This window comes from Dasypus novemcinctus, chromosome 23 (assembly GCF_030445035.2).
Source record: "Dasypus novemcinctus isolate mDasNov1 chromosome 23, mDasNov1.1.hap2, whole genome shotgun sequence".
Classification (NCBI taxonomy): domain Eukaryota; kingdom Metazoa; phylum Chordata; class Mammalia; order Cingulata; family Dasypodidae; genus Dasypus; species Dasypus novemcinctus.
This window is the reverse complement of record NC_080695.1, coordinates 56,981,095-57,008,020: the sequence shown is the minus strand read 5'-3', so window position 1 is coordinate 57,008,020 and position 26,926 is coordinate 56,981,095. Positions and strand designations below refer to the sequence as shown.

Here is a 26,926-nt window from a genome sequence, read left to right as displayed (position 1 = left end):
GGTTTTTGAGCAGAAGGTCCAATATATCTGATCACCAGCCCACGGTGGATGCTAATTTAAAAGGGCCTTAAAAATGTCTAACCAATTTGTTTCCTTCTTTTGCCTTCACAGGAATATTTCCAGAAGGGGTGAGAAGGTGGGGGCACTCAAAATGAAAAACGAGACAGAATTGGATTGGTTTGCAATCCCTCCCTGCAAACAAAAAACAAAACCATCATTTGGAAAACACATTAGATGCTTGCTTGTAAAGTTTATTGACAACTGTTTGGTCCCAACACACAAAACAGCAATTGAATCACAAAAAAAGTGTTCAAACAAAGTTGACAGTTAAGAAAAACATCTCTTCCCCCAAGCCCAATCCAAAACAAACAGTGCAAGATGAGAAATGGGGGTTTTGATGATAATGTTTGTCTTTTTTTAAACAGACAAATCTAATCTGGTACATCTTTCCACCCAGAAATAAAGAATTTCATTGTCTTAATTCTCATACATCATTTAATTAAGCCTCTGGATAAAAAAATAGATGGCAATTACACTGGCCATTGTAAAATATATCGTGAACACAACGTGCTTCTGCTGTATTCCCATATTTTCAAACAGTGCTTGTTAGAATCACACATGCGTCCCAGACTAACTGGTGACTCCAGTGAATGGTACGACCACCACAACCACAAAACAGCACTGAACTGCAGTTTCTTGCTTCCCTACAGCCCAAAGAACTTGCTCTTTGGGATTGTTTCTAGTGACTTGTAATGGTACCTCTTATATTTTTAAAGCCTATAATTCTTACATGCTAGCAAAATTAGAGTCCAGGTGTGCAAACTGAGCCTTACGAAATCTCTGAATAAGGCAACTGATGTTCTCAACACCAACATTACTACAGTTTAAAAGCTTCTTAAAAAAAATTGCACATGTGCATTTTATTTCCTGTAACACTATGTCTGTAGAAGAAATGTCTTCAGAAGTACTCACAGAGTGCCATAATACTTAGGGCCAGATGATGAGAACTGGGAATCACTGGCTTCATTTAAAAGATTTGGGGAACAAAAATCTAACTTGTAAAAAATCTCTCTATAGCCCTTACTTTGTGGCATTTTATCAAAATGCTGGCTATGAAATCAGAGCCCATTTTCTGGCTTTCTAGAAATTACAAAATATAAACATTTCCCCCAAAGAAACCATCTAACTAGTGGAAGACCTTGTACAAAAAGTTCTTTCTGCTCTATGAATGAATCTGCCTTTTTGCCCAACAAATACAATCCATTGTAAATGCCGGGTTTCTCCAGGAGGGTAAGAGGTCACCAAAACCGGGCACCTCAGCCACTTGAGAGAAAGGTCAGCCCACAGTGCACTGCTCCTCAAAGGGTGGCTTCTCCAAAAGGCCAATGTTAGACACCCCCAAAAAATCAAACATGCTTCCAACAGCGAGAAGTAACAGAGTAAAATAGACACTATTAAAAGACACTGAACTACCATATACTCGAACACACATATACTCACACGGAAAGCTTCCCAGCTACCAAAACCAGCTTTAAAATTACAAAAACAAGGTTAAGTTGATCAACCTTGGCCTTCATACATACAGATAGAATTCTGTCTCTTCCTAGTGAAAATAGTATTGATACCACTCCTGTTAAAGCACCTCACCACTCAGCTCTGATTTGTAATTTATGCACTTGATGCATATTTTAGAAAATCAGACTTCCCCATATTGCCTCTCGACACACAATAATGTGTGTTGTAATTCAAATGCTGACTTTAAATTCATGACACCAAGACCATCTCCTGTTCCTTAACCCAATCCATATTAAACTGGAACATAAAAGGGAAGCGTAAAATATCAACTTTCTAGAAAGCACCTAAATGGAACCCCAAAATGGAAACATTTTTAAAAAATCTGTCATGAAGCCACATTTGTCAACTACAGACATAGTTAAATAAAAAATGAGGCAGACTTACAAGTCACATGAAACCCAGGAACCTACATATTTCGACCTGAAAATATTTCTCAATTCCTTGCCTACCCTTCTTCTTTAGTGTGCAAACACGCAGGGTCACAGAACAGGCTTTGTTTCAAAGACACATCATGCATTTGATTAATACTGTCTGAAATCATCAGTAAGCAAAGGCTTATAGACCAATCATGCTTCATGTAGGATTATATCAGAGATGTGGCTTAATGCAAGTAAAGCCACTTCTTTCTAGCTGAATTCTTACTGCTTTCTATGGAACACCATTATATTTCATAATTAAGAAAAATTTGGTAAAATATGTTAAGGATTATTTAACAAATGCCAGAAGTTTTATCAAATAATTAAAGGGGGGAAAAAACCCTGTCAGATCAAAGCTGTGTTTCAATGTAAAAGAAATAAAAAACATTATGGAATATACCTAATAATGAAGTAAGTGGCTTCTAGGGGAATTTTCATTAAAACAGAAAAGGATGTGTTTTTTGAACCCACTTTTGTGTGCAGACTCAGACAGTGTTTTCCATCCTAATTCTATGGTCAAAATGAGAGCTAAAGCTTGGTTATAGGTGCAAAGGAAAAGTTGGCTGCCAACTTGACTCTGTTTTTAGGTTGCTTTTTGGCTGGGCTTTCCACAGGGTCCTTGCTGAGCAGTGGCTCTGGGGTTTCTGAAGAGGGACAGGGAGGCACCGGGACAGCTGCTGAGATACAAGATGACCTGGAATCAGAGGCCACTTCTCCATTCTTTAGTGGTACTGGAATTTCAATGTTCTCTTCTTGATTTAAAATTATAATTTCTGTAAACACAGCAAAGCAAACGAATTTAGTCCTAAGACCCATAAGAAGTATAATTTTCAATTTCTCTTTTGTATTTTCTCCAGAAGAAAAAAAATTCCCCAAACATCACACCTATATCACAGTCATATTAACTGTTTGGTCAAGAATTTGTCACATAAATCAAGTATTTATCAACTGTCTTTCACCTCTTCCCTGAATAACAAATTTTTAGAAATCTTCATTTTGAGCTACATATCAATGGACAATGGGATAAAAGAAACATATCACCACTTTGGATTCTTTGCACTTTCAAGCTCTCTGCCAGGAGTTAAAGACCCATAAGCCATACCGACTTAAAAGACTTTCCAAATCCAAAGCACCTTTAGTTTCAGGGAGCTCCTGACCTACTCCATTCACGGAGGAACTGTACTCTTCTGGAGGTGATGCCAGGAAGGAAGGCGAAAACTGCATATAGTCTATAGTACCCTTGAAAATGCAGTTAAGTCAAACAGTTTTCCTGCAGTGTTTACACATCACTATTCCTTTGGTAGAGCCAAAAAGTAAGTGGCCTGCTGTATAGAGTGCCATGATGTTTGAAAAGCATGCCTCTTGGAACCTAGGACTCCCACTGTGTATGGTCAGGGGCTCTCACCGCACCAGACATCTAGAAGGTGAGACTGACAGCAAAGGAGATGGTAGAGCCTAGAGTCCTTCTCAGGCTCACCCTCACTGAGAAGAGCAGACAGAAATGTCCACACCATTCAAAGTGTTTCTCTCTCTCATCACATACATGCGGATGAACTCAAGTATACTAAACGCACAAGGAAATGCGGGGTCTCTCGCTATTATGTACCACCATCTCTTATTTTTCCAAAAAAACAGCCTCAGTTCTTTCACTTAATAACAGTGCCAAATGCTACTTAAGGCAACTGAGGACTATGAAAATAAATCCCGTAGTCATTAGGCTGTCCAACATTCTGGAAAGCAGTAACAACACAGTGGAGAGGAACCAGATTACAACACACTAAGAAGCTATAGGAAGGACCTCTGCAGGGCAGGTGGGCCATCCTCTCAGGAAGCCAGGTGCCTTGGCAGAAAGACAAGACTGTGGGTACAAAGTTAAAGCTCGGTTATAGGTGCCAGACTCATCTATGGTTATATCACAAGCTCGCCTCAGTCTCCTAACTTACAGAACGGAAATGCTACCACTACTTCAGAGCGTGCCAAGAAATAAAGGTGAATGCGTGTGTCAGCCCTGAGCAAAGAAGGAGAGAGCTATAACGGTTGCTAATCTAATTCTGCAGGAGCCATGACAGGGAAAGCGGGTCCTGAATAGTTAAGTGCAGGACTTTTTATACCTGAAAGGTATAGTTTCCCTCCACCTATTTAATATGTTGGCATTATGATTTTTAATCTTTTAACCCCACAAAGAAAAATCCCACAACCACAATGGAACCTACCAGAAGGATCTTGAGGGTGTTCCTCAAAGCGAATGAGATCAGTAGATTGGAGGATGACGGGATCTGGTCTCAGCTGAGGGGACGGCAAGCATGAGGGGACCGGCTCACACAAGAGGTCGACAGGGGAGCTGCTGGTCAGGTGGAGAAGCTCCTGCTCCATTTGACTGGGACCTGGACAAAGAAGGCAGGCCATGACTCCATTAGGACAGCAGTGTCCACAAGTGGAAACATGGAATCCATCCCTGAGGTTTTTTATTGAGTCTTCAAGATTAAAAAGGTCAGGAAGTACTTGAGGTAAAAAACAACAACAACAAAAATCTACTAACAGAGAGATCTGGCAAACTGTTGGGTAGAGGAAATGACATAAGTCAGTTATCTCCTAATTTGTGTTCTTAGGGACCACCAGTTCCTCACCAGGCCCTGACCAAGTAAAAGGTTCCACAGTCAGCTTCTGAGCAGGGAAAGGGAAAGTAAGATGGGGTATAAAGTGGTAAAACAAGCAAAAGTTCACATTTGAGAGACTGGGGTCTGTGGGCTCTGCGGTGTCTTAGCTATGTGGTCCTGGGTGAGCTATTTAATGTCCCTGAATTTCAGTTCCTCATTTGTAGGATGGAGATAACTACTGCTATGGTGAGAGCTTAATGAGATGATTTCCATTCAGGTGCTTTGTAATATGTGATCAGCTACCTATCAGTAAGGAGTATAGCACCCTTCTAACTACCTTGAGGAGTTGTATGAAGATAAAATTCTTGGTGAATTCAAAAGTCCTTTGTTAAAGTTAAAATTGCTATAAAATTCAAGGGAGTTGATTCATATGTATTACAGAAATAGTTCTACATAAGATCTGTAGGATTCAACGTTCTTTTCAGTGACAGTAATGTGTTAGTATCAAGTCGCTCCCAGGAATGTCTGTAACTGGGCTGACGTATTGTCAGTATTGGGGTGCCAACATCTCTTTAGGACCTTAACCAGTCAACTATGAAATGCTATCAAATGCAGATCAATTTTCCTGTTAAGCAAACACCAAAACTGCTTTGAAATGACCTGTTGCTCTTGTTCTCCCTCTCTACCCCTCTGCTCTGAGTCAATTCTCTCAGAATGTCACAAGTTTTGCTGATTTTAATCTTCCACTCTTACCATCGCTACCCATTCCCAGCTTGAGTTCCGAGGCTGCGTGAGGTTCAGGCACCTCCAGAATGCGCTCACTATCTGAGGGCTGGTTTCCATGATTGGCAGGGGAAAGACCGAGTGAACTCAAACGACCTGGAGGAGAGAGAGTACTTACCATCAGAGAGAAAAGCTGGGAATGAGCCATGCTTTTTTAAGAGGGGCAGGGGTTGGTGCTTACTTACTTTTCATGTCATTTTTTAACACTACAATTCTCTTATGACCATGTCCTTTTATCCAGACCACCTGCACACAAGACATACTGCTGGTTAAGCAATGGAAAAGGAGGGAAAATAATCCTTAAAATTCTGGAAGACTGTGGCCTATTGTGCCTACCTTCAATGTACCAGGATTTAGAAGCTGAATAATGCCAAAAAATGTTTTTCTGTACCCCTTGTTTAGCTTTTAAAGCAACAGAACCTGACTGAAACATGCCCCTTAGTAAAAGCTGTGCAGTCTAAAGCCATAAACTCAGCTTCACAAATACTCATTATGACTCTTAAAATGACTCTCTCCCAAATATTAGTTTTGGTATATAAATTAAGAATAGTTCTCACAGGAGAGCTATCCCATTTTTTCCCCATGAAACTAAACACACCCTGAAATAATTATTAGATATGCCCTAGACCTCTCAATCAACACTCATTACCATCACCCTAAGCAAAACTCCTCTACCTAATGGTGTTGCTCTCCCCCTCTCTGGTCACAGGAGAACAGAAGCAGGGCTGGGTGTCCGGGGCCCACACGTGCATCTATCACCATGTCTCGCTGGTCTCAGCACCCTGCCTTCCTGTCATGTGTCCCTTCTACTTTCCGCCACAGCTAGTCTCATTCTGGCTCAATCCCTCCATCACACACACCTGGACCAGGATCCTAAGCACTTTCTGTCCTCCTCTCCCATTTCTCTCCCTATGGACAGTCTCTGTGGTCCTTGAAGAAGCAAACCCAAGGAGACCCCTGCTCTCTCCAATACAGAGTCACACCCTTATCTGGAGGCACAAAGCTCCCTATGATGCAGCTCTTATTTCACTGTTAGACTCCAGTATCGTTTGTAACTCCTCAAATTCTTCATGCTCCTTCTCACTGCTCTACATTTGCTCAAGCTCTCCCCTCAGTCTATCCCCTCTATTGTTACATACTGACCTCTACACATCCTTTGAGACTCCATCCCTGGGAAGGCAGCCCTGCCATGCTCTTTGAGGTGCCATCTCTAGCCCTGACTGTGGTCACCTGGCCTGTATACTGCTTCTCCCATTATCTGAGAGCACAGTCTGTGACTTACTCATCTGGCATTTAGGAAATCAACACAGAGTTACAGCACAAATGAGAAAAGCTAGTCATTTATTTTATGCCAGCAGTATATTGGAAAGGATTACTTCAAAATACCTTCCATTTTATAATTCTGGCAGTAGAGTCAGCTGTGATTGCAAGATGACACTCCCCAGGAAGCTCAGAAAAGACCCACCTGTGGGATTGCTCCCAAGAGCTCCTCTACACTATTGTAGCCATATGACTTGGGTTGCAGTATTTCTCCAACATATTTGGTATAGGCCATGGAAAATTCATGAAGGAAAATCTGCTGGTAGTGGTAGGTATGAAGTAAAGACCGCACATTCTTTGCAAACAAATACAGACTTGTAAGCTTCACACATTCCTCTGTCTTATCATTAATAAACACCTGGTCCAAAAGAAAAAGCAGCATTAGAAACTCTGGCTGCCCACTCCTGTCCCCGTCAGGAATGAGGGCCTCCAGGGTAAAGGGAAAAGGGCTAAAGTCAACTGAAATGGGCAATAATCCAAGGATGAGGCATTCAAGGACCTCCTCCAGGAGAGGGCTATAGAGTCTTGAGCAAGCGTTAGTTCTATCTGCAAGTCTAAGGCTGCAGATAGGTGAATAAAAAGTGTCAATATGGAAGGAAACTGGTCAACCCAGGGATCCAGGATAGAGGAGATAGTGAAGAGGGAGTGGTGGAGAGAGCTGCACCAAGAGTGGAGGCAGAGGCTATTACACCTCATCTCCCAACCTGGTTTTCCTAGAATACTGACATGCAGGACATGGCTTGAGTATTCCTTAAAACCACAACAAAAACAACAGGGAAAATTAAGCTCTTATGTCCTCAAGTAAATGAAACAGATTTTTCCCCAATAAACCTTGTCAGAGCCTTTAATATGAACTGGGAATCTCCAAGAGAAGGGATATTTCCCAACCTTAGCTGGCCAGGGAAAGCATTTGGTCATGCAACAACCACTAACCTTGACCAGGACTAGTATTCGTACTAAAGATAATTAATGTAGTTTAGAAAATGTTGGATTTGACATCTTTCAATTAATGATCAGTTAACAGTTATTATCTAGCAATGATATATCGTTCTTGTCTTAAATTACTAGATTTTATTTGCTAATATCTTACTTAGAATCATTTTCTCTTGGGGACTATCTCTATTAGGATTTTGGTATTAAAATTATTTTGGCTTCTTAAAATGATGAGCTTTCCATCTTTTTTTTTTTTTTTAATGGCCTAGACTGTTTTGTGTTGTTCTGGGGTTTGTTTTTTGTTTGTTTGTTTTTTGGTTGCAGTTATCTGTTCTTTAAGAGTTAGTTAAAATTCAATTGTTAACCCGTCTGGTCCTGGTGCCTTTTTCAGTGGTACCCATTACCTTTACGTCTCTTTTATGGTAATTGGTTTACTCAGAAATTTTTTTTAAAGATTTTATTTATTTCTCCCCACCTCCTCAATGTTTTGCACTTGATGTGTCTGTTCATCTTGTTTCTTTAGAAGGCTCTGGGAGAGCCAAACCCAGGACTTCCAATGTGGGAGGGAGGTACCTAATCACTTGAACCACCTCCACTCTGCTTTGTTGGATCTCTCGTTGTGTCATCTTATTGTGTCAGCTTGCCGCACCTGCCCATTGTACCAGCTTGCTGTCTTCTTTAGGAGGTATCAAGAATCAAACCAGGGACCTCCCATGTGGTAGGTGGGAGATCAACTGCTTGAGCCACATCCCTTCCCTCAAATTTTTAACTTCTTGTGTCAATTTTGCTAATTTATTTTTTTTCAAGGAAATCATCTATTACCTCTAAGTTTCTATAGCTGTCCAAGAATATAATTCTTGAGTACTATTCTTAGGATGTTCCATGGGTGACTGGGCAGCCAACCTTTCTTTCTCACCCTTATCTCTTTGATAAATCATGTTAAGCCACCACTTAAGCCCACCTAATTCAGAAAGAAATAACAGTAGCAAAATCTAACTGGGTGCAGGACAAAGATACCCCAGTCCAAGAATTAGGAGACCAGGGCTTTGGTCCTGGCTTTGTCACTCATGTCTTTGGCAGGGTTCCTTTATCTCCCTATGCCTAGGTTTGTTCACAGATTAAATGGCCAACTGAATCCATGATCTCTAGCATCTCTTCCAGCTCTACACACTAATCCTAGAAATACCCAATTCAGTGGTTTTCATTACAATGGTTCTAGAAAATGATTAGCACTTGTACCTCAACTAAGTAAGGCAGACTCTTCAGAAGTTCAGTCAAGGTCATGAATCCATATTCACAGGGGTTAAGAGAAGTACTGTGGGTAGCTTCATAATTTCTCTTGAGTTCATCAACAGAAAGAAAGGTGGTTCCTTCCCAAGACATCAACAAGACCAGCAACTGGGCAGTGAGAGATCGCAGAGACTTCCGATTGATCAGCTGAATCTGTTTGCCAGTTTCCATATCAGCAACCTGGAGAAAACAAAAATCCAAACATCAAGACCCAAGAGAAATAAACTGGGTCATCATACTCAGTTCAGTTACTTTCATTTTGGTTAATGAGACCAATAAAGGAAAATGTAACAATTCTTTCTCTTAAACAGAAGTGAATGGGTGTGATTTTAGCTTTTTTGGGACACCAGATGAGGCTCGAGTAGAAAGCATGCTCTCCCTTTCTCTGCTGGTCTATAAACTAGAAACTTCCATCAACACTACCCCCTCTATTGGTCAGAAAGAGGGGGGAAATCTGCTGTCACTGCCTTTATTTCTTCCTTCATTCTTTGCACTCTGCACTATGGAATGGAGACAGACTGGAGAGCTGACATCCATTGGCACAAATTCATGAGTTAAGGGTTGCTTTCTCAAAGGAGGGTATACTGTGGGCTGACATGCTGCTCTGCACACCCAACGTGCCCCATATGTGTGCCCCAAGGTCTAGACTGGGGGCTGGTGGCAGACTGTTTCTCGACTACAAGGTATTGCATTTTTCTAGTTCACCATTACTAGCCAAAACACTGGTATTTTAATCTCTGACTATACTTCAATTGTTTGAGAGTCTCACGGAGATAAAGGGTTTAAGTGATTAAATGCTTTGGGAGGGAAACTCTGCAAAAAAAGACAAAAGTTATCATCTGGGACATTTGATGACTGAGGCCAGAAGAGAAATCATGCAGATGGGGAGTGGGGATGTGGGAATCCTGGGAACTGAGACTTTACTGGAACTAAAACAGGCAGTACCTCACTAGACACACTGTCCAGGCAGTGGTACTGACAAGTCAAAGGTTTACTATAACAGTTTGTTTCCCCTTTATCCACCTTTCAACCAGGACCTGAGGAACTGAGGATTACAGTAAGGGCTAGATGACCACTAACTAGTAGTATCTGGAGCTTTGGGTTCCTGGAGGCAGAGACAAGTGGGTGGCACTTGAGAAGCCATCCCAGTTTTGATGTGTCTTTATCAGAGCCAGTGCAGCATCTGGGTACAGGTTGTAGAGGTAAACTCATCTGACCTACTCTTCTCTCCCTTCCCCCACCTACTACACCCCAAACTCAGCCAGAATCTGGGGAAGATTCAGAAGCAGGGTTTAATCAACCAGCAGATACAAGTCCAGGGGAGTACAAGTTCTCATCTTTGACATGCAGACCATTACTACAACTCTGGCATTTTAAGAAAAAAACACAAAACCCACATCTTTGATGATACTTAGCTACATCTCTTGATTCTCAAGCCTGGCTTTGCATTAAAATCGCCTACTGGGCTTTCAAAACATTGCCAATGCTCTGAGCACACTCAGGCTAATATTTATATAAGAACCTTGGAGGCAGGGGATAAAGTCCAGGCATTGGTATTTCCCAGAGGCTCCCAAGAAATTCTAGTGGGCAGTCAGGGCTGCATTTTGGAGCCTCTCTCATCTTTTCCATCTTTGTGGCTACTGCCCGAACTTCCCAATCATTTGCCTTTATTCATCAAAGCCCTTTACAGTCTTCCTAATCCTCCCAAGTCCACCACTTTCATTGACCTGGGAGCCTGAACTTCCAGGGGACCTGACACCATGGCCTTTCAGTTTCTCAGCTTCCTCATCTCCAAGAACATCCTCTTCTATTCAGTTCTGCTCCAGATATCTAGCTCCAGGATTGCACTTCAAATCTTGTCATAACCCACTTCCAGTATAGCATTCAAACTTCCAGTGCATTCTGCAAGCTAAAGCAGCCTGGAGGGGATGGAGTGGGTGGGGATTATGAGGGGTGGTGAGAGGGGAAGACACTAGAGACCAAGAGATTGAACTACTCCAGTCTTCTCATCACGACCTTTCTTCAAAGTCACAGCATCAACTCCTATTTTCTCCCAATTCACAAATACTCTTCTCTCTTCACTTCCCTCTTTTATCCATCCCGGCATCTTTAGTCCACTTATTTCATTAACATTCTTGTCAATACTCTTTGTTTCACCCATGTAGCAAAATCCTGCCTGGAATCCAACTCTATGCTGTCCCTGAGTCTGTGCCTTAAGAGTGACACCCTGCTTGGCTATCTCCACAGTTGACCCATGAACACCAAGTTCAGATGTGCTCTCCAAACTCCATGGCATACCTATTGTATTTTCTGAGCAGTTCACTCTCCAACTTACTACAAAGACAGTTGCAGACTTTCTTTATACTCTGCAATCATGAAATTTCTCTCTCTCTTCCTCTAGGCAGTTGTCCTCACTTCCTGACAGAAAAATTTTTGGAAGGTGACTCCCTCCTTTTCTTGATGACAAACATGCCCCTTGCCTCATTGGGACCCTCACCCCATTATTCTTTCTTGCCTCTGTGCACTCTTCTCTTGCACAAATGAATCCTTCACAGTGGCTCTTAAACAAGTTCAAGTCTTTCTAACTAGGAAAAACAAACAAACAAAAACTAAAAAGTCACATGCCCACTCAATCTCAGAGTCTCTAGCTGCTACCATCCCTCTTTTCCTTCACAAGCAAACAAACTGAAAATGCTGTGCTACCTGGCACCATTTTCTCATCTCCTCCTCATTCCTCAACCCACTCTGAGAGGGCTTCCCCATAAAATAGTAACTGTGACACTGCTCTTGCAAGCAACACCAATTAGCTCCACTTTGCTAAATCTAAAGGTCAAGTTAGTCCTTATCTCATTCGTCCTTTCAATGGCACATGATGCTGCTGACCCTTTCTCTTCTTTGGCTTCTGGGATGTCACACTCTTCCAGCATTGTTCCAACTTTCTGGCCACTCCTGCGGTCTCCTGTGAAAGTCTTTTCTCCTCTGAATGACCAGTACATAAGCAGACTGCTGCAAAACTTAACATTGCCACAACTTCATATAATTTCTATTTATTCCACTTTGTAGCAGCTTCTCTGGTCCTATGGAGGACTGAAAACGGTCCAGCTGCTTGGTCTAAAATGGGAGGGTAAGTTCAGTCCAGGATGAGGGCAAAGAGGAAGACACCCTCTCTAATAAAGTTCTGGCAGAAGCAGGCAATTCTGGGCCCTAGCTTGGTCCTAAATCTACTTCTTAAGTGAGTTAGAACATGGAGGAATGAAGAGATATATGATACAGTCTCCTCAAAACTTTGGAGACAAATATCTGTTTGAAACGCTCCAACTACAGGTCAGCAGTGCTGAGACTGATTCACCCTAACATAAGAAAGTGACCTCAACAGTTCAAAAACTACTTTGCCAAGGTAGTTGTATTAGTCAGCCAAAGGGGTGCTGAAACAAAATACCAGAAATCTGCTGGCTTTTATAAAGGGTATTTCTTTGGGGCAGGAGCTTACAGATACCAGGCCATAATACACAAGTTACTTCCCTCACCAAAGTCTATTTTCACGTGTTGGAGCAAGATGGCTGCCAACGTCTGTGAGGGTTCAGGCTTCCTGGGTTCCTATCGGCTCAGCTCCTCTGTTTTCTCCATAAGGGGTCAGATGTAGATTATCAGGTGAATGGCTCTGTCTCTCTCCCTGGGGTTTCTACTGTGTCTAAGGAGCCATCTCTATTCCTCTGTGTTCTTCTCCTGGCTCAGGTCCTCTCTTCCTGGTGCTTGCTTCTCTTTCCTGTGAGCTTACTTCCTGGAGCTCCAGCTTAAGACTTCAGCATCAAACCCCAACATCAAAACTCTAGTATCAAAAACCCTCAACTCTGTCCTTTGCCATGCCTTTTACCTGTGAGCCCCCACCCACCAAGGAGTGGTGACTCAATGCCCTAATGGCATGGCCCAATCAAAACCCTAATCATGGGAAGCGGATCTGTCCCAATGGATAGGGCTTCTGCCTACCACATGGGAGGTCCAAGGTTCAAACCCAGGGCCTCCTGACCCATGTGATGAGCTGGCCCACATGCAGTGCTGATGCACACAAGGAGAGCTGTGCCACACAGGGGTGTCCCCTGCATAAGGGAGCCCCATGCACAAGGAGTGCACCCTGTAAAGAGAGCCGCCCAGTGTGAAAAAAGTGCAGCCTGTCCAGGAATGGCGCCACACACATGGAGAGTTGACATAGCAAGATGATGTGACAAAAAGAGACACATTCTGGGTGCTGCTGACAAGAATACAAGCAGACACAGAGGAACACACAGCAAATGGACACAGCGAGCAGACAACTGGAGGCGGGGAAGGGGTGAGAAATAAATAAAAAATAAAAACAGAAAAACCCCAATCATAACTTAATCATGCCCAGGTACAGACCAGATTATGAATATAACCCAATATCTATTTTTAGAATTCATAACCATATCAAACTGCTGTAGTAGGCAATGAACACACAAAAGCAAGAAAAAAACCTAAATTGCTAAACCAAAGTCATATCCCATTACCCAATAAGATATCATAATGATATAAAGAGCAAGCTGTGAAGCAATAGTAAGTAGGACAAAGGATAAATACAGAAATGCTAAAACACGTTAATACCCCAACAAGAATTAAGCTACTACAAGTTTTATTCCATGAAAAAAAAATTAGTTTACCTTTACCACATGGCAGAGTTTCTGTGTTAACGCCGGAATTGAACTGACATCATAGTCTTGGAGGCGAAATGTATAACCAAAAGTTTTAGCATATTCTGGAAGTAGATCTGTCATCATAAGGCAATTATCCTTTTGGGACCGGAGGAGTTTAACAAACTGGGCAGCTAGAGCTTTGAACCGTTCTACCTCTGTCAAAGTAAGGATTTTTTCTTCTCCACACTCTAATACCTTGGAAAACACATCGCAAAGAGGAAAGGGAGCTGAAAAAGCTATGATGGTTCATGGAATTAAATGGCATGAAAGTGTATACAATTGTAAGTAAAAATTTAATATTTTTAGGAGTCAAAAATAATAAAAGTCAACAAGAGAAATTTGTTGACTTAGCAAAAACTTACTAGCTTAGCAAATGATGATCTCATGTAGTCGTCCCCATCCCCAACATTTAAGGGACTGAAAAAGTATGGTGCTAATGAAAGAATATTTAGTTTAAGAAATCAAACTATCTAATTCTTTTTTCAAGATAAACTCTAAAAAGAAGTTGGAACAAAAATTTATTTATTGAAGGAAAAACAATTACCTAAGAATACTAATGAGCCAACAACACAGCATCTCTGATCAGAATATTCTGGATTTTTACCCTCTTTCATAACTCCTTACTTCCCAAGAAAACAGGTCCCGAAAATGAAAACACTCTACCCCTATATATTATTCAGGAAAATACTTATATAAAAAGAATATAACTCACTTGTAAAATATCAGGTATGGCTTCAAAAAGTTCAAGTAATTTGGTAAACCCATAGTATGAGAGCTTGCACTGCCGGCCAAAGTGGTGATGGTAAGAGGGAATAAATTTATTAAAGGGCATCCGGAAATGGGGCTGGTGACGCAGCAAATCAACGACATCCTTGGAGAACTGTTTTGTTCTTTCTATTTCATCTTGGGTACGTTCTTTAAAGAACAAACATAAATCACAGTTTTTTTCTACTCGTTTGTTTTTGTTTAACATCCCTGCTGTACAAAGTCCTTTTCACATTCTATAAGAGATACAGTCTTTGCCTTCCAAACACTATAAACTAAAGAAACATGTGTAACTCCTCTCTCTTTGCAAATGATTCTGAACACAGTCAAGGTAATACCTGGAAGTCATGATACTATTATGGGATATAGTGAAATTCATATATATGGAGCTCCACCTAAGCTTGGAACAACTTTTCTAGTTGCTACCTCCCCACCCCAATATGTATTTGTGTGTGAGAGAAAGAGAAAGAGAGAGGGAGCGAGAGAAAGAAAGACCATGAACATGCACAGGTCTCTATACTTGAAAAAGTCATACAGAAATCATTTCTATGAAATCACACTTCCGAATATTCATATACTTTTCATTCAATTCATCTTTAGTTAAAACTTGCTGACAAGAGTAGCAGGCATTGAAAATTTAACCAAAAAAAAAAAAGAGGAGAAAAGCCTTAAACTTGGATTTGTGTTTCTATTAATTTTTAAATTAGAAGTAGGAAAAGACTCTCACCTTACTCATTTTAGCCTTGGAATACCATGATTTCATAGTGTTTTACAGAACTACTGATAAACGGGATGAGCATAACAATATGTAGATTTATTTTTATCTATTCTGTCTCCCTGTCTGAAACTGGAGCTACTAAAATTTGAAAGACAAACCAAAACATTCATTTGAGAGCTTTCTTTCTTTCTCAACAATGCGTAACAAATAGATCAGAGTTAAATAGAAGAGAGAAGTGGACAAGCAAGAGCCTTGGTAATTGATTTTCAGGTGGACACTTCTGGCTTAAATGGCCACAGAAGTCTCAAGAAGGCATTTTAAGAAAAGTGTTGGCTATGACTTTTTTTGTTCCTTGCAGTGAATTCTTAAAAAACTACAGTGCTTTCTCTTCTTGACAGATGGCTTCATCTACTCTGAAGAATCTAGAATCTACTGCATAGTAGAGTTGGAGTTTTCAAACTGTGCTTTTCCATGCAATCTTCAGGAGCCATGGAGAGGGAGGTGGAAAGTGCATCCCCTGCACAATTTTATTTTAAAATAACCACTGAGATAGATAAAAGTCTAACACTCTCCCAGGAAAATTTAAGTCAACATACCTCTTTTGGGGATGCAAATCACCATTTCATTATCATGATGGGATAAGCAGATGGTTGTGTCTGGAATCTCTGATATGATATCAGTTAACTCACAAACACCATATTCAGTGACATTCCAGTCCTTTGAGAAACACCTAGGTTTTTAAAATGAAAATGAGCAAAGAATAAGTAATAGCACTTGCTAATGTAAGTTTTCCAAAAGAATGCTAAGTATAAAAGTTAGGTAATTTCTTACAAATTGAAGGGAAAAAAATTGTTTTAAAATATTTGCTTTTACTTTTTTTCCTTCTCATCAACTCACCAATGATAAGCTTGTGAGAATTCTCTCACAACGACCTGCTTGCTGGCTTGGGATTTGAGAAGTTTTAGCAAATCCTGAGTAAAGCGTTTCACTTGAGCTCTGTGGGTTAAGGTCAACAGACGTTTGGAGCCCATTCCCAGAATCTGCAAATTAAATATGCTGATTACTTATACTCATAAGACACCTTGGCAGATACTGATTCTCTTGTTACTGCCCTAGAGAATAAAGCCCTCTCTGTGTGACATCTGCAATGTGAAACACGTAGATCAACAAAATGTAAATGATCAACATGAACAACTGCCTATGTGCCTGGGATGCATTTTTTATCCTTTAAACACTTTCCCAAATAGTCAAAAATACAGAAATGAAAAACGTAGCATTGGTTTGGGCAGTTAATTTTGCCTCTAAAAGAAAGCTGAAATTTTTCAGGCAATATTTATAATTGGGAGCTATTCAGTTAGATACCATAAGATAATAGGAAAAGACTGCATAAGAAGGTATGTTAAAATCCACCTGGTAACTAGTCTCCAACTCACAAGAAAGGTTAAGCCCCCCTCTCACATATGCACCAACATACAAGTACAAGGTTGTTCATGGCATGTCCCTTGTAATAGTGAGCAAATCTGGAGTGAGCTGTGCTAGAAGGAAGGTTAGTCTATAGAGCTCAAAGAGAAAATAACCCTCAGAGCTCATAAGGAGTTCCATTTAGTGGGAAGATTGCAGCTTTCTGAAAAATTGAGAAGTCACCTTTTATAAGTTTCCTATACTCTGAAGAAAGCTTTTTCAAGATGTTTTGCTCCAAACTGACTTATGAATTCAGTTACTAGGTTTCTTTGGCTGGACAGCCAAAGTCATGAAGGAATATTCCCATCTTTAAATAATCCCTTCATGTTCCTTACCTGCAACACATGAGGCACTGCTTCTAATAATTCAATCAGCTTGGAGTATCCATAGTCTGAGACTCGGCACTGCTTTGCAAAATGATGATGATAGGAAGGGATAAAGTTACTAATTGGTATGACACAGGATGGCTGGCTCTTCAGCAAGTCAATCACTTCTCTACTGAATTGAATCAGCTGGGGGTTACCTACAGGACTTTTAGAACGCAGAAGCCAAGGGTCTAGATATGTAAGAAACAAAAAAGAAAATGTATAAGCATGATTCTATGAGTTGAAACAGAGGTAACTAACATTTGGGTACCTTGCTTGAGCTTGATCATGACCAAGTGGACTGAATCAAGCAGCTGCTTTATTTCTCAGCTTTTATTTATACTCATGTCCCATATAATCAACATGCTAGTCAAATATATTCATGGACTGGTAAATGCTTTTCCACTAATTCTCAAGTGAAACAGTCAAAGCAATTCCTAATTTACTATAGGTTACTTAGAGAAGTAATGAAAATACGCAGGGAATTTCCAGTATGTAAACTGGTTGTATTTCAAAGATCCATTTTTAATTTGGTCAGATGGAACACACTTTCCCACAGAAACAAAATTGTACATAGTCATCAGGTAGTAGCTAAGAAAAGCCTAATTAACCCTTAGTGGAGCTGAAACACTGCCCAGAAAAGCATGAGATCAATGTTGTAAAATGAGCATATTGTAAAACTGAGAAATAAAATTGAGTAAGATATAGGTATCTGCATTTGTCTTTAATGTGCTTACCTTAAAAAAAAAGTTTTAATTATAAAAGTATAAATAATCAGATGGAAACATTTATAGAAATGCTGAAGGAACTTGTGGGTTCATGACACAAGAGAAAGGAGGGAGCAGCATAATCTATGGGACCTCAAGTGGCTTTAGTCTGAGGGGAAAGGAAAAGGGTGGATGAGAGACTGGGGTACCAGTATTTCTCCTCTAAGAAAAACCCTACTCAGGCAGAGCCTCCTGGTTCTCCACACCTTCCCCACCCCCTGTCCTGCCTACCCTAGTTGGGAAGTTGAGGGGGTGAGGAGGAAAAGGTAGAGGAAGTGTTAGGAGCCAAGAAGTACGTCTATGAAAGCTTCACAGGTAGCAGCATCTGGCACTTATAAATTAGACATCTGAAACTCAGGAGATGCCTGTAACTCAGAAACTCACTCAAATCTATGTTCCAATTCCCTGGTTCCTTATTTGAAGTTAAAATTATTTTCACATTTATTAAAGTTAGAAATATTCATCAAAATGAGTGTCATGTACTAGAGGCCACTGAATTATACACTTTAAAATGGTTAATTTTATGTGAGTTTTGCTTCAATTAAAAAAAAAAAGAATTTCAAAGGTAAATCTGTACTAAGAGTTTTTTTAAAAGGTTAATCAACTGTCAAGCCAAAAAGGTTCACAAAACTAAGGCAGCTAAACAGATTTGTGACTGTGAAATTTGGGTTTTAAAAATCTTATGTGATTTATACTGATACTTTAAAGAAGTTCAATTCTGCAAAACCCTCAGCATTTTAGAGAGCAGTATTTAAAAGATCGAAGGAGGCAGCCATGGGCACTTTCACACTTGGCATTGTGCTGCTGCAAGTCAAAGGCAAGAGGACAAAATGCCTACCAGTGTTTGGAGGTGGTGGCTTGTTGTGAATCCATTTAACTACTTTGACACCATTCTGTGCAGTGGCAATGTTCACACCTGGAACACAGGTAATGAGATGTTCTAAGGGAGCACCCCCTCGATTTTCATGTGCGACTTCCAGTTCACCAAACTCTGCAGCATAACAATCTGGAAAGCTGAAGTGGGGGTGAGGAGTGGGGGAAGTTAATTAAAATAACAGAAAAGCAAAGCATCCACAATCTGGGTTTAAACATTAAAATTAAGATCACAGAAAGGCAAACACTACACCATTTACCTCTTGGGTATGTTCTGATGGTAAAAGAAATTCCCAGACAATTTTTAGTAAAGGGGGTTAAACAAGGTACTTAACAGGGCTCCAGTTATTCATTTGCTTTAATGTTTGGATGGCATTAAGGCCGCTTTTTCTGTTTTGGCCTTTATATACAGTCTACCACTGTGACCCCTGGTGTGGTTAAATGGATTTTTAAAGAATACTTTTCCCTCCCAAATTCTGAAATTTACAAGGTGAAGTATTTCGGGTTGTGCACATTCTCATAGCACTTGTGCATATTTCTATTATAGGACTTAGAATACATCTCTTCTCCGCAGAAAATTGTCCTATTCGTGTTTATGTTTCCAGAATTTAGCATAAATGCAAAGTTTCCTGTTGAAATACTGAGTGGATGTACTCCATTTCAGAAATGCTGTAAATGATGGCAAAGTTAAAATCATTAGGACGAGGCCCCAACCTCAAGCACGTGCTTACACATGTGCACACAGATGCACACACAAGTGCTCACAGAGACACTCACACATGCACACATGCCTGCAGACACACTTTCACACACACACATGCACACACTCACACATCTCTAACATTTGCACAGGGGACAGTGTGGGCAGAGTCTCTATGAAAGGGAGAACCCAGGCATCACATTCACAATGGTTCAGACAGGTTCACCTTAGTAAAGGTACAGTGCCCTCGTGTGTCTGGAGAAGACTATGAACCTGGGGTGCAAATGTCTTCAAAGAGAGAATCACAAAAGGAATCTTGTAAGAGTCTGGATCAAATTCATGTTCACTGCAGAAAAGAGAACCAACATTTAGATGACATTTCTCAGTGGTCTAAAACATTTGCAAGTTAATTCTAGTAAATGTTCCATAACCTTATACAAAAAAGATTATTTCTAAAGGGAAATGGGGGCAGTATACCTGAACTCCTTATTGGGACAATGCTGTCTGCAGACAGGTTCGTGATACTCTAACTCTTCAAATATAACTGGGCTGCAATTTGTTGAGGAACCATCGTGTGACTGGGAAGACCCCAAAGGACTTTGCCGGGCTTGACTACTGGGTAAGAGACACACCAGTCTTCCATTTCCTTGTTCACGGATTGCAACTGTATCTGTTAATTTATATAAATCTGACACATTCAACTTGTGTCCAAATCTAAAAGGAAAAAGAGAAAAATACTGACTCTTTAAGGACCTTTTTCTTTGATTATAAAGAAAGACCAATGTAAATTCACCCACTATTGAGCCAGTGATACTTGGTACTCCTTCCGGTCATCTCTGGCTTACTGCCTGTCACAGTATCACAACCTTTGGTCTTTACCTTATCCACTGGCCAAGGCCCAAGCTGTTCATCTGCACCCCCAGTTTCTGTAAATGACCTCACCTAATTTCCCGAGACAGGAAGCTATGTGATATGACCTGTCTCAACCTCACAACCCTTCACTTCCAAGTCTTCACTGCCATTATCTCCCACAGTCTCTGCTCTCCTACCACAGAAGTATACTCACCTCAACCTCATGACCTGCACTTCCTCTGAGACTCAACTCCTCAACCACTCCCCTACCTCCCCACTTGTATCTCTCATAGTACAGTGTCAAGAAACAGGCTCTAGAGGCAGATAGACTTGAGTTCACACTTTGATTTAACCTCACCCTGTGTCACCTTGGTCAAGACACTTAACCTCTCTGGGCCTCAGTTTTTCCTTTTGTAAAATGGGGTGATGATAATACCTCTTCACAGGGTTGATGTGACGATTAAATGTGATTATGTATGGACAGGGCTTGGCTCACAGTAAGTGCTCAATAAACTTAGCTGCTCTTATTATGGCCTGTTGGACAGTTACTTTCCAGTGCCTGACACAAGTTCAGATTTCTCATCTACCCAAACTAGTCTCCTATTCTCCGGCTTTACCCTTGCCCCACTCAACTCCTGTAGATGTTCATTCCCCTCATGCTCTCATTCTCAGTCTTGTACTCCCTGTCCTCCCTTTAACACCAAAAGCTGGTGCCTCAGGAGCTGCTCCTGCTGTTTCATAGCCAGTCTATCAACCCCTTCCCTCCTGGATTTCACCTACAGGATATCAATGGCTATAAGGTCACCATCAGCCTCCTCTGCATCCTGAAACCTCACACCATTTCCTTGGACTCCTTGATGTTACAGCCATCCCCACATTCCTGAAGTGCTGTCTTTCCCCACATCCTCATTCCTCAAATACTCAGTGGCTCCCCATTACCCATGGAATAATGGTCAAGCTCCTTGACTTTCCCTCCTCTGTGCCATCAAAGAATTTTCTCCTCCCTTCCCCCCTTTTAATGACAGTCTTGTTTTATATAATAATTTGTAAACGTCTTTTTTCCCTTCGATATGCTAAGCTCCTTGAGGACAAGGGTTCTGCCTTGCCCAGCTCTTCCCTCTCCACAGTGCCTCATTCATTCATCCCACTAACACCTGCTGAGCCTCTCATGCACTGTGAGCCAAGCACTGCCAGATACAGAAGATATGCTGTTAAGTTACATCTAGTCCCTTTTGTCCTAAAGCTAACCGTTTAGAAGGTGCTAAGAAGGTTTACACAATGAATAATAAAACTCATCAGTCAACTGGAAAAAAATAAAAGTACAGTTTTAGGGACTGAAGATCTAAATTTGCTAAAAATTAAGAAAGACTTAAAATGTAGGTTAAAATCAAAATTTAAAATCTGAACACCATCTTGTCTTTGTCTCATCTCCTCTACTAGGCTGGAAGTTCCTTAAGAGTTTCTACCACAGATTTGTGTATGGGGGTGCGCAATAAATAATGACTGGATCAATTAAAAAAAAAAAACTTACTTTTTTTCATATATATCTGTAAATTTAAACAAAGGCAGGCAACAGGCAGGAGCATCCTGAAGAATAGACATTGTTTCTGCACTATAAAACAAAATTTTAATTTAGAGAACAGAGTATCTTATGTGCATTACAGTTATATTTTAAAAAGAGTTCCTAAGTTCATAAAATTAACGCAATGTGAATTCAAAATAAATTTACCAGTTTCTGCTATTTCAGAATTTTTCAGAATGTAAAGAAAGGATTTTAGGGACAAGGCAAAGAAAATTTAGTCACACACTAGAATTTTATCAGTCACTCAAAAGACTTTCCATATCTGTGTACCCGAAAGACACTGAATTCTCACAGTATTTGAAGGAACATCTTGTTACTAATTGAGGGCAAAAAGCAGAAAGCTTGAATTGTCTTTTGCCATGCTGTGGTTCATGTGCTAGATTTATGTGACTGGAATTTCCATAGTTGAGAAAACACAACTGAATACAATATGATCTCAACTACGGTTTAAAAAATAAAAAGCCACTATAATCACCTAAAGGAAGAAAACCCACCATACTGTTAAGAGTGGGTGGGTTTTCAGCCATGAGATTATGGAGAATATTTTCCCCTACTTCTTTTATGTTTCTGAGCTTTCCAAATATTCTTCAATGAGTATTATATTTATTCTAAGGGGAAAAAAACATTTTAAAATAAGATTTTTCTGGAGTTTCAATTTTAAAAAAAACCTTATAGAGCATTAACAATGAAGTGCAACTCAGGAAAAAAAGTTCCTTGATTATCCAAACAGACATTCAGGAATTAATCAAAGAAGAATTGAGGCTTATTCCAAAGAAAATCACCAAGAGATTCCTAAGTTTGATTTAGTCATGTGGATTTGTGAGGCTAGATGTCTATTCGACATTAAAGATATATCTGTAAGCTGAGAGCTTAGAGCTTTGCTGATCTACCCTTCATGGACAAATTCATCTTCAACTGAAAATTGAAGGCAATATTTTAGACTTTTCAGGCTTATAAACTTTTATTGTAAAGACCTTCTCATTTTAGAGTCTGTTCTGGATATGCAGTGTATTATTTTAAAGCCAAGTGCCTGTCAAGTTTAAGCTGTACTTCACCTTTGATTAACGACTTGAACAAGGGTCAAATAGCTTATTTCTAACACTATTGAGAAAATACATTACTGCACATGTAATCATTATAGGAAGGATGGCAATGTGATATAAAAACTATTTTTATTATTTCTAAAAGTGTTTCTGGGTCAAATATTATTTCCTGAAACAAATGGCTTGTGTTCTGGTTCTGTTGTGTGTTTTTTTTTTTTTTTACCTTAGTAAAGAGAGTGATTTATTAGCAGCTCCTGTAGCAAGTGAGACCAGGATCTTCTTGCTGCCGATTTTGTATCTGTGGAGGCTATTCACTGCACTGATTGCTTCTTGTAAATTTTCCATCTGAACAACAGCCTTGAGCTGATAATCTGTATGGGGGCTGAGCTCAACACTTTTCACCTACAGCAGTGACAAGAAAAACAGAGTGCCATGACACCACAGAACCTTGTCATCTTAAAACTGAAGGTGAATCATTAAGGAAAAGATTTGTGGACTTCAGTGCTTCCATGGGGAAACCTGTCTGAACTCTGTCCTTCTGATAACCAGAAAATTTAAGTGAGCTAAGATGGGGTGGCTTTCAGAGAACTGAAACTAGCCAAGGCTGCCTGTGTCTCCTCTAGCACCCACAGCTCTCCAAGGCCAACCTGGAGGCCAATACACATGATGAAACTCCAGATCCTGCAAAAACCTGGAGCACAGGCATTTTAAGGGTGTATAGAGGTACTTTTTTTTTTGCAAACTGTACCTAAAAACTGAATCAGATACAATAAATAGAAGTAAAAGCTGTCAACATTTTAGAAACCAAGTGCTGTATTTCAGTAACCAGAGCTAGCTGAAACCCATCGATGTTTTATTTCCAAATTACCATTTAAATTACAATTGTTCTCCTAGGTTTCTTATTCACTGGGACCAAGTTCTAAAAACTGGATGTTTTACCCCACTGTGCGCAGAACAGAGGGAAAAAGGAAAGAGGATAAACTTGTTTGGTCACATTTACATCCTGACTGTCCTCATAGGTCCTCACATTTAATTCTCAAATCCCATCAAAGGGTAAAACAAAAGCAAAAGTAAGAGTGCAAAAGTTACCTTGCCATGCCTAGAAAAGGCTTCCTGCATGAGGTGCTGCAGCTCCTTCCGGGACAATCTGTAGTCTACATTGCTGATCTGGATGTCAGCACCATTTGCAAATGGGTCTGGGCAGTCTGCACTACTGCTTAAATTTGGAACGTTGAAAGCAAGTGGAGATGCTCTGTTTAAAAGGTTTGGAGACATACTCCTGCTTAAAATATACATATTGAGATTATTTTTTTAAAAACAGCTATTCTATTTATTGGTTATATCATTTAGGCATTGGGTAAAGCTATACACAGAAAGTTTCCCCATAACACAACCAAACCAAAATTTGGTTTCCTAAAGTTTTTATCTTAAACATACACTGATTTACATTTATTGTCAAAAGTTCCTATCAAACACTTATTATCTGCTGACCTCTTTATTAACAACCAATACATTATTTAATATCGAATATTCTTTCATTGTATTCACCTAAGGCTAAAGGAAGAAACTGCAGGGAGTCTTAATGAATTAACTTTCCACTTTGGCACTTATTCTCAGGAAATAAGCTTGTTATATGAATTTAAGTCATTTAACCTCTTCTTTGGTTCTGAAAAAACTAAATAATCTTGCTCAAGTACGGTAGTCCTCCATCACACAGGGAAAACCTTTACATGAACTCTTAGATGTGATTTCACAGGTCGAGTCACTTTCCATGGTGATTCTTCACCAACTAAGCAGAACAAACATATTGCTAGGAGGACCTCATGGGGGTGCAACATGGCCTGATGGCTCCTTCTGTGTTTTAAGACTTGCAAGAATAACTTGGTGTAAGTTTAGAAAGCATGGGTAAGGTAAGTGTTATATAGATAATTATGGTGGTTTACAGAGAACCCTTACTTTTCAGAAAGCTTCATATAATTACCATATTAGTAGGAATAACTGATGCATGTCTGGTTTGCACATGAAGCTGAGTGATGAGGCAATCATAAGGACATCTGATGTGCCTTCCATCAGTGCCCAGAAACTCCAAGACAGGCTTATCTCTTGGAACTCTGCTTATCAAGATTTCCACACAGAGGTGGGAGTAATGTTATTGAGCACTGCCCCAAAATGTTTACAAAAGAAAAGCAGGAGAAAAAAGTACTAAAAAGCATAGGAGGCAGAGAGGACTTCTCTTTCTTTACTTTACACAGCTCTCTATTGCTTCAATTCTTTTTTAAAAAACATACCATTTTGCAATCCTTTCTAACGCACATAACCACTCCAATGGTCAAGAAGCTGGACTTACCGAGAAGACCAAGCCTGAGTTGTGAGCAAAGGACCGACCTGTCTTGAAGCAATCAACTTGCTAAAAGCAGATGGGTAACTGACTTGGAACACAGTCTCCTCTTTATCTTTTTTCTCTACAGGAGAACTGGTAACACTTCGGGCACTGAGGTTCTCTTTTCTAATAGAAGAAAAGTAGAGGGGAAATGGTCATTTGTTTTCCTTCAGACTAAATTTGCAACTATGAAAAAAAAGAGTAACTTAACATACTTCTGATTATTCTTGTAAACTGATTCTGCCATCCCCAAGTTTTTAGATGTAGGCACTGCAGCACTTGAATTACTGTGAGGAGATGCTACCAGCCTCATATTATCTTGCTGGTGCTCACTGTTTCTATTACCAGTCTTTGACTCCATGCGGCACAGCTCCTTAAAAGAAACAATTGTAGTGGGGGGATTTAAAATATAAGTACCCAACATGTGTAAGACTCTATACAGAAAACACTAAACTGTGAGTATCATCAAAATAAAAAAGGACACAACAAAAGCAAGCGAGCACATAAAACCAGAAACAAAGAAACCAAACCTACCATAAACTTCAGAAAGCAAGAGGTATCAAAATTACCTGTAAACTTTTAACATTTGCATTTTTGGTAGCAGATCCATAATTTGCCTGCGACCCTTTTCCAGGCATGGCTTTGGCACTGGAAGATTGTTCACTTGCATCTTTGATGAGGCACAATTTTGGATTCTTAAGTTTTTTGGGAGACTTCACTTTATCAGCAATTGCATTTGAACTCTTTGTTTCACAGAGTTCTCTATTTTTTGGAGTAAATGACACAATGATCCTATTACCAAAGACATCTTCATTTTCCATTCGCTTCTGAGCCCGTTCTGCACTATCCTGGTTTATGAAGCGGAGGATTGCACTGCAGCCTGTGATACTCAGCACTTTCCCACCACAATTATCGGACAGGCGTCTGAGCCTGTTGCTGATGCTCTTGCCATCTTTATTTGCTGGTAGGTTATAAACATAGAGCAGAGTGTGGCACTGCTAATACAGAGGAAAAAGGTGTTAGGTTAACTCAAGGGTGTACATTCAATTACAAAATAAGGAGAAATACAAGTGCTCTCCAACCTTGTTGACAAGTGGGGAAGGGAGGGAATAAATGATATAGATGGGAGAAGGTAAACTTATTTAGTATTGACAAGAGGACTGAATGCTTTTTAAAAGAATATGTTAGGCACAAAAGTCCACATATTGTATGCTCCCATTTCTATGAAATGTCTAGAAAAAGCAAATATATAGAGATTGAATTATTAGTGGTTGCCTGGGGGTATTATTAACTATAAACTGGCTCATGGGATCTTTTGGGCTGAAGAAAATATTCTACAACTGGCTGTATAATTCTGTAAATTTACTAACATTATTGAACTGTACACTGAAAACAGGTCAATTTTATGTTATATAAATTTTACCTTGACAGAATTGTTTTTAAAAAGTCTATTTTATTATTCAGAGGGGCTGTTGAATGATATTTGGTATAGTTAGAGCCTTTCCAGTTACAATAGGTTGCCAGTAATCAGCCTAGGAATGCTAGGTAGCAGTGGGTATTGAAAACAGCAGTGGGTGGCCATAATCCTTCCAGATGAATTAAAATGTCTGTATTAAGAAACAAAACTATAAAAATACTAGAAGAAAACCTGAGACAATTTTGAAAAGGATTGAATCCATAAACTATAAAAGAAATCACTAAGAATGAGCAAAGAATGTGAACTATTTACAGAAATATCAAATCAACAGCAATAATAATAAAGGGATATTTTGCAACTTTGCTAATAATTAATAAAAAGAC

The 26,926-nt window shown here is 39.9% G+C and overlaps 2 protein-coding genes across 41 annotated transcripts in view; one reads left to right on the top strand and one right to left on the bottom strand.

The window, feature by feature from the left end:
- BMERB1 (bMERB domain containing 1) overlaps positions 1–481 on the top strand; it is a 153,527-nt gene extending 153,046 nt beyond the window's left edge. The window contains exon 5 of the mRNA XM_058286410.2: positions 112–481. Coding sequence (XP_058142393.1) covers positions 112–331 — 220 coding nt within the window. The 3' untranslated portion in view covers positions 332–481. The remainder of the gene's footprint in view (positions 1–111) is intronic.
- The window catches only part of MARF1 (meiosis regulator and mRNA stability factor 1), a 41,093-nt gene continuing 14,397 nt past the window's right edge, over positions 231–26,926 (bottom strand). For 5 of the 40 annotated variants that reach the window (XM_012530414.4, XM_004471871.4, XM_023582624.2 and 2 more), the window contains 20 exons: positions 25,696–26,124; positions 25,342–25,499; positions 25,094–25,252; positions 23,836–24,028; positions 22,970–23,148; positions 21,653–21,733; positions 19,747–19,983; positions 19,496–19,615; positions 18,535–18,710; positions 16,900–17,120; positions 16,001–16,143; positions 15,700–15,833; positions 14,333–14,535; positions 13,588–13,815; positions 8,864–9,094; positions 6,837–7,049; positions 5,557–5,617; positions 5,342–5,467; positions 4,205–4,375; positions 231–2,764 (listed from right to left, as the gene is read on the bottom strand). In XM_012530414.4, coding sequence (XP_012385868.1) covers positions 2,520–2,764; positions 4,205–4,375; positions 5,342–5,467; positions 5,557–5,617; positions 6,837–7,049; positions 8,864–9,094; positions 13,588–13,815; positions 14,333–14,535; positions 15,700–15,833; positions 16,001–16,143; positions 16,900–17,120; positions 18,535–18,710; positions 19,496–19,615; positions 19,747–19,983; positions 21,653–21,733; positions 22,970–23,148; positions 23,836–24,028; positions 25,094–25,252; positions 25,342–25,499; positions 25,696–26,124 — 3,708 coding nt within the window. In that variant the 3' untranslated portion in view covers positions 231–2,519. The remainder of the gene's footprint in view (positions 2,765–4,204; positions 4,376–5,341; positions 5,468–5,556; positions 5,618–6,836; positions 7,050–8,863; positions 9,095–13,587; positions 13,816–14,332; positions 14,536–15,699; positions 15,834–16,000; positions 16,144–16,899; positions 17,121–18,534; positions 18,711–19,495; positions 19,616–19,746; positions 19,984–21,652; positions 21,734–22,969; positions 23,149–23,835; positions 24,029–25,093; positions 25,253–25,341; positions 25,500–25,695; positions 26,125–26,926) is intronic. The other 35 variants (XM_004471873.3, XM_058286393.2, XM_058286404.2 and 32 more) reach the window with 11 other exon arrangements.